The 11210-nt window shown below is 35.0% G+C and overlaps 2 protein-coding genes across 2 annotated transcripts; both read right to left on the reverse strand.

Annotated features, from left to right (window-relative positions):
• Positions 1-1352: 1352 nt before the first annotated feature.
• On the reverse strand, positions 1353-3147 carry LOC110648193 (UDP-glycosyltransferase 74G1). The gene is made up of 2 exons (XM_021802341.2): positions 2399-3147; positions 1353-2291 (listed from the first exon to the last, which is right to left on the reverse strand). Exons 1-2 carry the CDS (start codon positions 3050-3052, stop codon positions 1569-1571), a joined length of 1377 nt encoding a protein of 458 aa, XP_021658033.2. The 5' UTR covers positions 3053-3147; the 3' UTR covers positions 1353-1568.
• Positions 3148-9812: 6665 nt separating this feature from the next.
• On the reverse strand, positions 9813-11003 carry LOC131169323 (extensin-like). Its single transcript, XM_058128534.1, has 2 exons — positions 10890-11003; positions 9813-10526 (listed from the first exon to the last, which is right to left on the reverse strand). The coding sequence occupies exons 1-2, from the start codon at positions 11001-11003 to the stop codon at positions 9813-9815; spliced, it is 828 nt and encodes a 275-aa protein (XP_057984517.1).
• Positions 11004-11210: the final 207 nt, after the last annotated feature.

The following is an 11210-nucleotide window of genomic DNA, read 5'->3' on the forward strand; positions in this document are numbered from 1 at the left end:
GTCCACCAGTTTGTTTTGAGTCAACAAGTGATTTAAAATTAAATAGTGGAACGAATTGAACCAATCACATATGATTTTAATGGATTTCAATTTTAAATGGATTAGAGCTGAGTTTGATCTGATTTCGACGATTATACGCAAGTCGATCTGGTTTCGGGATAAATTAGCCAAAATTTTCAGGAAAATTTTTCTCTATAAATTTAGGGATAAAAAATGGTAATAATAAGAAATTTTATTAATTTTAAATATTATACATTATTAAATTACATTGCATATAAATAAAAAAATACAATACATTTCACAACTTCCTCTCACGCTTTTACATTGTTTTCTTTAGTTGCAAAATGGAAGAATTATCAATATTTTTTTTTTCTCAACTCATAATAAAATGAAGCTAGGTGATGCAATCCATGAAAATTCCTCATGGATATGGATTTCAACAACATATAATAAATGGGTAAGAGGTTCACCAGAGTGTCTCAGTACGGACCCTTCGACACTCAAGTTATGACTAATATGAGAGAATAGTATATCAAATTCATTAGGTAGAAGAGCATACCTTGTTATTATGATGTGATTCTTTTATAAAGGTTTTAGATGGTGGTTGGTTATAGAAAGTCAACTGTGTAATAATTAGCTAGCATAATAAGAGGGATATGCATAATCATAGGTAGTCTTTAGTGTTGTGTCTGGATGAGCTTCCTGTTTGGATGAGCTACTTGTTTAGATGAGTTACTTGTGTGGATGAGTTACCTGTCTGGATGAGCTCAAGCTCTATTTTGCGGATCTAAACTACACATGGCCAATCTCTGTCTACATGTGGTTAAGCCGATCTATTTATGGCTGAGTCGAGCTAGCCGATCTACACATAGTCAAGTTGAGCTAGTCAATCTACTAATGGCCGAGTTGAGCTAGACGATCTACACATAGTCAAGTTGAGCTAGTTAATCTACTAATGGCCGAGTTGAGCTAGACGATCTACTCATAGCCGAGCCGAGCTAGCTGATCTACTCATGGCTGAGTTGAGCTAGTCGATCTACTCATGACCGAACCAAGATGGTCGATCTACTTATGGTGAACCGCTAATACGGTTTGGCCTATGAGCTATCTAAAAACCTGACTTTCTAGGTCAAGTGTATATTTTAGGGAGCTATATCATTAGTCCCCCCTCAAGATTGAATCTTTAGGTTATTGAATTTTGAACCGAATCAAGAAATCATACTAAATTGTATCATTAAAAAAAAATTATCATTGTAAAAACTAAATTGTATTGAATTGAATTTGTATTTACTATTTTAATTTAATTTTGATTTTTTATAAAGAACCATATAAAAAATAGTATGAAAATCATGTTGAATTAGAATCAAATTGAAATTGCTTAGAATATAATTGAAACAAAATCAAAGTTTGGTTGCAAGTTTAATTTCTAAAAATTAAAGAGCTAAAGGCATGATTTCGATTTCAATTTTTTGATAGAACCATACCAAAAAACGGAGCCGAACACTTCTAGCTAATAATCCAGACATACAATGAAGAGAACTTTTGACGTTGTTGAACGTGAAACAACATCAGGATTTAACTAATGCAGCCACAAATTCATCTATGTTCCTGTCTGAAGTTCCACCTTCATCAATTGCCTCTTTGGATAACTTCTTCCATTTCCTTGCATTGTCCTTGATTTCTTTCCCTTTCTCTCCTTCCATTACTTCCCATATGCAAAGATCCACCACTTCTCTTCTCACAATACCTTTCTCATCAGGCCGAGCTCTAATTCCTATTTTCCAAACATCTTCTACATACTTGGCATTAGTGGGTTGGTCTGACCAGTGTGGCATTGCCACCAATGGAACTCCCAAGCTCAAAGCTTCAAGAACAGAATTGAACCCACAATGTGTAAGAAAGCACCCTATTGCCTCATGTGACAGGACCTCCAGTTGTGGGCTCCATGCAACCACCAAACCTTTCTCAGATGTCTCCTCTATGAAGTTTCCAGGCAGTTTAGATTGCTCTGCTGCTCTAACAACCCACAGGAAGTAGCGTTTGGTTCCCTTCAACCCCGCAGCTAGCTCCTCCATTTGTTCAACTCCAAGTTGTGCCAGGCTTCCAAAAGATGCATACACCACTGAACCACTAGGCTTATCATGCAGCCAATTCATGCAAGCACTAGAATCCGGCGTAAAGAGATTGATGCCATAGTCTTTATCATCTTCATTTCTTTTATCCAAGTACATGGATGGAACTGTTGGTCCTATAGTCCTCAATTTCCAACGTTTAGCCATCCAATCCAGAACCTGTAATTAATCAGAAAACACCAACAAAGTCATAAAAAGTTCAATGAATTATCCTGGAAATTAACCAGAGTTTCAACAAAATTGCATGCACAAGCATATATATGTACCTCTTCCTCCATTTTCTGAAAAGTGTTATGAAGAACCCAATCTGCTTCATCAATGTTGGTGAACTGATTCACTAACAGATAATAAAAAGCAGCAGGGTATAAGCTGACATTATATATAAAAGATGGTGTCTCTGAAGCTTCCAGCAATGGCAATCCAGGAAGTTGAACAACTGGCTCTGATAATGGCACTGGAAGGAGACCTCTCTGGACATGGTAATATACGTTGCTGACAGCACAAGATTGAGTGAAAAAAGCAACCCCTAGTACTCCTAATTGCTTGGCTACATCAAGTGCCCAAGGAAAGAACCCATCATATATAAGGGCATTAACAGGGTGACCAGAATCATTGAGATTTTTTATTAAATTTGCCAAGGTTTCTGATCCTACAGCTTTGAAAGTAGAGTAGTAAACTTCTGGGCTTTCTGCTTGTGCATAGCCACCCTCATCAAAGCCATCAGATATGGTTTCAAGATCAATCATGCTAGTAGGGTCTAAGTTCATGGATTTGGTGAGATGTTTAGTGTTAGCTAGTGTGGCCATGACTCCTTTGGACACTAAACGCTTGCAGAATTGAAGCATTGGGTTGATGTGCCCTTGGGCAGGATATGGGAGGACTAAAACGTGAGCTAACCAGGCCCTTTGCTCCCTTTCCATTGTTTGTCTCTTGATTGGATTTGCTTTTTGTTTCACTAACACAAGCAATTTATACAGAGCAGGAAGGCGTAGCCCAGGAGGGCGTAGAGGAAAACGGAAAAAAAATGTTGCAACTTGCAGGTGAATATTACTCAATAATTAATAATATTAAATGCATTCTCTCCTTTTTTCCTCGAGTCTTTGTGTAGTCACTAATTAGTATTTTCATAGGTAATTGCTCTCCTTTTACATTTTTTATATTTTTTTTAATATATTTTTATTAATAATATCTAGATGTAAGTATTTCTTATTTGTCTCTTCAGTTCGTCTCTTCCTTTTTTCTTTTGGAGAATTTGTTATCTTTTGTAATGATTAGGTATTTTTTTTTAAGAATTTATTATTTCCTCTATTTATTGTCAAGTCGAACAACAATAGATTACCACTAAGTAAATTTGCTTTCCGTCAAATAATCAACTTAAATTCTTTGTTAATACAATTAAATTTTTTAAATCAAGATAATTACTATTATATTTTGTATAAATAATTTATCTTAAATTTTTTTACATAAAATTATAGTATTATGAAATTTTATACATTAAAAAAACTTCTCCATTTATTTGCTAAAAGTCAAAAGAAATGCATTAAATCAAAACCTAATAATTTCCCATCTTAGAAATTTATACCTCTGACTAATACTTGATGTATTTAATATAAGTTAATCTCATATAATAATAAATTTTATAATTTTTAAATTAAATTAATGTTTGAGATTTATATAAAATTAATTAAAATATATATAATAAATATATAAATATAAATAAAAATATTTAACTTACTTATCATATAATATCAAATTTATAATAGATGCAATCAAATTTAAATAATTCTATCATTTGAAATCTACAGAGAGTGAAAGATTATAAAAGAATGAATATATAGAACAATCCAATTCATCCTACAGCTAATCGATCAAACGTTAAAAACAAATGCATATAGACAGAAGTTAATTAATTAGGATCACAACAAATTAAGTCGAACTAAGCAAGATAATATTTTATTTTTTGCCTTTTGTTTTCATTAGGATAGTTAATAATTTATTATTATTATTATTTTGGGTTCAATGTTAATAATAATTAAATTTTGAGGGTCGCTTTAAGCAGGCAAATGTAGTGTACTATATGTCCCTATTCCGAGAATAAATAGAATGGAGACCAAGTCGTCACGGCTGCTCTCAGCAACCAAGTCCCCAATGCTTGGACGCCAGGTTTAGCCCTTTTTAAATTTTTCATAATTTAATTTATAAAAAATAACTTATAACTACTTAATATTTATAAATTAATTTGAGTATTTATATATTTAATTAAAATATTTATAAGTAATTAATAAATATTAATCTATTTAATAAAAAATAATTTATAAATATATTTATTATTAAAATGATTAAAATAAATATTACGATAAAATTTAAAAATAATATATTAAAATATTTAATTAAATTAATTTATAAATACAGAAATTATAAGTATTAAAATAAAAGTTATTATAAATAAATATATTAATTTATTTTTAAAATTTATAAATTAATTTAATTAATTTATAAATTAAAATAAATATTATTTAAAAAAAATATATTATAAAATTAAAATTTATGAAAAATTTAGCAGATGAAAATCTAATAAATTCAGACTGTCAAACTGATTAAAACACTCTCAATCTAAGACACAGAATATTAAGCGAAAAAAATCTACAAAATACAATATAAGAGACTGAAACTGCAACCAGAAAACAAACTAAAGAACCAAAATCAGTTCGAGGATCATAATCTGAGATAAAAGAAGGTAAAAAAAAAAAAAAAAAAGCATATACCGAAGGAGCAAAAGGAAAACAGAGGTGCAAGAAAATGCAAGACCAGGGGAGCCGAAAGATAAGCAGAACGCAGCAAAGGAGATTCCAAAGTGCTTCTGAAAGAATCAACGACATTAGAATGAGCACCAAGTTTACCCCTTTTTTTTTAATTTTTTATGGATAAATTATAATTAAATCTATGAGGTATAGGAAAATTCACGGATGAGTCTCTAATTTATTTTTATTAACGACCTGATCCTTAAATTTAAATTTTGTTAATAAATTAGTTTGTGTCATTAATTATGTTTCAATTTAAAATAATTTAATCCCTAAATTTTATTTTATTAAAAAAATAGTTCCAATATTTAAATTTTATATTTTATATTTAAATAATTATAAATATAAAAATATTTAATATTTATAAATATATAATTATTTAAATATAAAATAGATAATTAGTTAAATATAAAATTTAAATGTAGAGACCACTTTGTTATTAAAATAAAATTTCATAATTAAATTATTTCAAATTGAAAATTATTAATGGAGTTAAATTTAGATGATAAGGACTAATTTGTTAATGAAATTTAAATTTGAGAACTAAATTAATATTAAAAAATAATTTAAAGACTGACTTATGGGTTTTACTATACTTCATAAACTTAGTTATAATTTACTCTTTTTTCTAAAGGATACATGTTTGTATCCCAATGTCAATGACTTAATGAAAAATAATAAAGTAAAATTAGTTATTTTAAATATTTAGTTTTTAAATTTGTTATAAATATATGAAAATCCAAATTTATGTCCATTTAGAATATTCAAACAATTTTAGTCCAAATCCAAATTCACAAGTTAAATCTCTCGATCCAAACGTATCATTAGCTAAATTACAATTAAGTTTTTGATATATATTAAAATCCGTGAGTTAATCTCTGATTTGTTTTTTTTTTTTTTTTGTAAGATTTGATTCTAAAATCTAAATTTCATTAACAAATCAGTCATTATCGTTTATTGATAATTAATTTTATTAGCTATTTTTTAATTTGAAATAATTTATTCTTTAAAATTTTATTTTATTAATAAAATAATTTTTATATCTAAAATTTGTAATTAAGTAATTATTTATTTTATATTTTAATAATTATATATTTTATAAACTATCAAATGTTTTTATATTAATAATTATTAAAAAAATAAAACTGGCTGTGCCCTTTTGTACATTGCACATATGATAGCCGGACCGTCGCACCTAATATCATAACAAAGATATTTCTGATACAGAGGATCCTCTTAAAGAGGTAAGTGTAGAGCATACGTATCTCTGATTATAAGAGTATGATACAAGTTCAAAGGATTTCGGAGAGAAAGAGAAAAGTTTAGTAATGGGCTGTAAGAAACAGGAGCCTCTGTTGGCTTTTGCAGGTCTACTTCAACTTGGGCTAACTGTTTTCTTAACCTTCTGATTTCCTGTTCCTTCTGATTAAACTCCGCGCCAAATCTCCTTTGCTGGATTGAGGATCTTAAATCCTTGTCAAGCTGGGTAATTCTGCCTTGCAAGTCTTTATACATGTTCTGGGCAAATGCAGTAAAAGAATCGACCTTTTGATCAATGTGATGAGTTCTGATGAGAACTTGATCAATCTTGGAGTCAATTCGTTGTAATGTCTTGTTCTGGACAGCTGCATTTTTTGTCTACCAATTCAGAACTTCTTCAGCTTGAGTGATCGGGGTGATCTGACCTTCACAATCAACCTTTGTTGAGTGAATGAAAGGTCTGGTGGAGATCTTGGTTTGCTGGTCTGTCTGTGGTGTTAATAGGGGAAAATCTGCTTCATAAGAGGCAGGTGAGAACATCATACAGGGTTGCACCAAGGGAAGTGCAGGGGGAGAAGAAACTGGTTTAAGAGGGGGTAGTCTCTTTCCTTCTTTTCTGATGATCTCAAGGGCAAGCTCATAGATGGGAAGAGATTTCTTCTGCTTGGTTTCCTCATGGATACCAATCCATGGGCTATTATCTGGATAGTCTCTTCTGAGAACTTGCTAAGGTTTGCAAGAGGCAGTTACATCCTCCATGATGGCTACGTTACACCATCAAATTATCTACAGGCTGCAGGATCATGCAGTAGATCTATCTCAGCCATCCATCTTAAATGATGCTCTGTTTGTGTTAGCAGATATTGAGACCATCCCAACAATTGTTCAGATACCTAGGCAACTACCTAGAAGTGAGCTTGAACAGCTCATCCCAAAGGATTGGTTAACCAATTATGAAAGGCTCCATTCAACCTCTCAACCAATCCAGATTATAGAATCCTCTTTCAGGAGAAATCCTGGCGGTACGGTACAGACCACTTTTCAGCCACCGCGGCATTCTACAGGATCCTTGCCTGTATTCCAGACCATGATGGTCCAGCCATTAGAAAAGGAGCAAGAAGATTTTCCCATTGGAGCAGTAACACCTGACAACCATTACATCTATCCTTAGAAGATAGATGGTCACTGTTCCTGGGATCTCCCAGGATCTGGAATGTGTGATGAAGATTGTGACTGTTGTGATAACTACTGGGAAAATGAATATGACCATCCATTGTCTGATAAAAATTGGAGAAAGCTTACCAAAAGCACGAGAAAATAATCCTTTCCTTCCTACTCCTGAACCTGCATATTCCCCTTTCGGCCCTTTTAACTACTCATATGAAGCACCTTCAACTACATATCATCCATCTCCATTATTCAGACCTACTCCAACACCTACCAGATATGAGCCAAAAAGTCCATCTTCTTCGGAAGAATCCCATCCACCTAAAAGAAAGATTGATAAGGGAAAGGACAAAATGTATCCTGATCTTCCTCCTCAGCATATGTTGTCTATACCCTCTGAACCAGATGATGACTCTTCTGATAACTTGTCTGATGACAGTGAGGATGGACAAATGGATATCACGACATTGCTCATGGTTGATCCTCAACCAACTACATCTCAAACAGGCCCTTCTCCAACTACAGATTCCACCAGTGGCACCACAGGTCCTCCCACTGGACCTCCTCAAACCCAAGACCCACATGTGGAAATGCCAGAAGATGATCCAATCCTGGATTTTAATCTCCTAGGCGCCCCACATCAATCCAGGCCCACCTCAGGCCCATGTCTTCTCCAAGTTTGATCTTAAAGCTGGATTTTGGCAATTGGGTATTAACCCTGTTGATAGGCCCAAAACAGCTTTCTGTATTCCCATGGCCCAATACCAATGGACAGTCCTTCCATTCGGCCTTAAGACAGCCCCATCAGTTTTTCAAAAGGCCATGACAAGGATATTCAAGCCCATACTTTATAGTGCACTTATTTACATAGACGATATCCTTCTCTTCTCCAAAGATGTTACGGCCCATAGAACCCTTCTCTCTACATTTCAATAATTGGTGGATTCCTATGGAATTATGCTATCAGAAAAGAAGAGCTCATTGGCCCAAACTGATATCGACTTCCTTATCTGGAGTAGGAACTAGGAAATTGTGCATCAGAGAAGGAGTTTATGGAGAGGATGATGATGATGCCATAAGGATTAAAGGGAGTGTAGAGAAAGATTGAATCAGGTGGAGGTTTTTGGGCCTGGATAGAAGATCAGGAACCAAATTATGTTTCCCTTTGATATGCTGAACTCTAAATTTATACTTGGCAAACCAGTCTTTTAACCTCAGTAATTGTGGTTCAGGAAGAGACTTATTTTTGAAGTCTATAACCTTTGGGAAGGATGAGCTGTCCATGACCACAGTGAAATGGTGGCCAATAAGATGGAATTCGAATCTCTTTATCCCATTTTTTACAGCTAATATTTCTTTGTAGACCGAATGATAATGTTTCTGAGGCTCTGGAAATTCTCCACTAGCATGTCCGCAGATATGCTTTTCTCCTTGTATTTCTTCGATGAGGACTGCACCCCAGTGAGTGTCACTAGCATTAGTCTGGAGGATGCGATGTCCAATGCTGGGAATCTTCAGAGGTGGCGGATTTAGAGCCACTTCTTTTAATGCCTTGACTGCACATGTATCTGCTCCAAGGGCAAAGACTGTATCTTCATCTGGTTCATCTTGTTCAGAGAACAGGGATTTAACATCATCATGCTCCAGGGAGATGTGAGAAGCCTGCTGTATATGTTGTAGAATCTTGACTGCCTTATTAGGGTTCTTAGGGCAGTTCTTGGCATAGTGACCTCGATTGCCACAGATGTAGCACCTGTCAGTCTTCTTTGTACCCGTTCTTTTCTTTCGAAAATATCTAACTGGCCTTCTTCCTTTCTTCTGTCTAAAAGGAGGTTTGAACCCAGAGGAATACTTCTTGTAATGCCCTTTCTTCTTTGGCTTGCATTCACAATTCTTTTCCTTACATTTGATGGCAAGGTGGAACTTTTGGTAGATATTCTTCAAGGCCTTGCTATTGTCAATGATGTCCTTGAACAGCTTCTGTTGCTCACACATTTTATCTAAACAAGCCAAGGTCATCTGATGGATCTCTATGGCATTCATTGCTCTTCTGGTAGCAGTGATGCTCCTGTGGAGTTCAGGTTGTAATACTTCTGGAAGAGAAGCAATGTATGTATGTCTGAGGTTGACATCATTATATCCATTTAACAAATAATAGCGCTGAGCCATGCGCTGATAATGCCTTTCAATATCTGTTCTCTTTAGAGAGCAACAACGCATGTTAAAGAACTTCTGTCATAACTGTTTGCTATATAATGATGCATCGCCAAGGAACTCAGCAAAAATAGCATTGACAGCCTGTATAACATTCAGGTGACAAAACTGGGCTTTATTATATTCTCCAATGGAGGCAAACCAGTCTTGTAATGTGCCAGTAGTTCGAGAGATAAATTCTCTGAGGACAGTATGAGAATCAGCATTTTCTCGAAGCATCTGAACATCAAGCCAAGCTTTAAATTCTGCGAGACGATCTCTCTATTTTGAGGGAGGAATGTCGTCTAGTGAACCATGGGCCTGAGTTGGGCCTGGATTGATGTGGGGCGCCTGGGAGATTAAAATCCAGGATTGGATCATCTTCTGGCATTTCCACATGTGGGTCTTGGGTTTGAGGAGGTCCAGTGGGAGGACCTGTGGTGCCACTGGTGGAATCTGTAGTTGGAGAAGGGCCTGTTTGAGATGTAGTTGGTTGAGGATCAGCCATAAGCAATGTCGTGATATCCATTTGTCCATCCTCACTATCATCAGACGAGTTATCAGAAGAGTCATCATCTGGTTCAGAGGGTATAGACACCATATGCTGAGGAGGAAGATCAAGATACATTTTGTCCTTTCCCTTATCAATCTTTCTTTTAGGTGGATGGGATTCTTCCGAAGAAGATGGACTTTTTGGCTCATATCTGGTAGGTGTTGGAGTAGGTCTGAACAATGGAGATGGGTGATATGTGGTTGAAGGTGGTTCATATGAGTAGTTAAAAGGGCCGAAAGGGGAATATGCAGGTTCAGGAGTAGGAAGGAAAGGATTATGGGCCATTAGAGTGGAAAATGGGCTGTAAGAAACAGGAGCCTCTGTTGGCTTTCGCAGGTCCGCTTCAACTTGGGCTAACTGTTTTCTTAACGTTCTGATTTCCTGTTCCTTCTGGTTAAACTCCGCGCCAAATCTCCTTTGCTGGATTGAAGATCATAAATCCTTGTCAAGCTGGGCAATTCTGCTTTGCAAGTCTTTATACATGTTCTGGGCAAATGCAATAAAAGAATCGACCTTTTGATCAATGTGATGAGTTCTGGTGAGAACTTGATCAATCTTGGAGTCAATTAGTTGTAATGTCTTATTCTAGACAGCTGCATTCTTTGTCTGCCAATTCAGAACTTCTTCAGCTTGAGTGATCGGGGTGATCTGACCTTCACTATCAACCTTAGTTGAGTGAATGAAAGGTCTGGTGGAGATCTTGATTTGCTAGTCTGTCTGTGGTGTTAATGGGGGAAAATCTGCTTCATAAGAGGCAGGTGAGAACATCATACAGGGTTGCACCAAGGGAAGTGCAGGGGGAGGAGAAGAAAGAGAAGAGGTGAGATTAACAATTTCAAAGGGAGAAGGGGTCTGGAGATGAGTTTCAGCAACAGGGTTAGGTGTTTGACAAGCCATGGTTTTTTGGTACGTGGCGTTGTGGCTAGAGATCACTCTACCTTCTAGGAAGGAATCAAGCAGTTACTAGTTTTCAGCCGATATACCAAGATAAGAGAAGATGGCAGAAAATAGTGAATTATCAAAGGTTGAAAGTTTCTCCCCTACTTACCAATGAAGTATGTATAATACAAGTATAACCAGGCTCTGATACCAAGATAAGCTGGG

This window comes from Hevea brasiliensis, chromosome 10, assembly GCF_030052815.1.
Source record: "Hevea brasiliensis isolate MT/VB/25A 57/8 chromosome 10, ASM3005281v1, whole genome shotgun sequence".
Classification (NCBI taxonomy): Eukaryota; Viridiplantae; Streptophyta; class Magnoliopsida; order Malpighiales; family Euphorbiaceae; genus Hevea; species Hevea brasiliensis.

Coding starts and splice junctions, on each gene's coding strand:
- LOC110648193 (XM_021802341.2), bottom strand. CDS start 3,052: ATGGAAAGGGAGCAAAGGGCCTGGTTAGCTCACGTTTTAGTCCTCCCA. Junction 2,292..2,398: donor TTCAGAAAATGGAGGAAGAG/GTACATATATAT, acceptor GATTAATTACAG/GTTCTGGATTGGATGGCTAA.
- LOC131169323 (XM_058128534.1), bottom strand. CDS start 11,003: ATGGCTTGTCAAACACCTAACCCTGTTGCTGAAACTCATCTCCAGACC. Junction 10,527..10,889: donor CTCCCCCTGCACTTCCCTTG/GTGCAACCCTGT, acceptor TCTTCAATCCAG/CAAAGGAGATTTGGCGCGGA.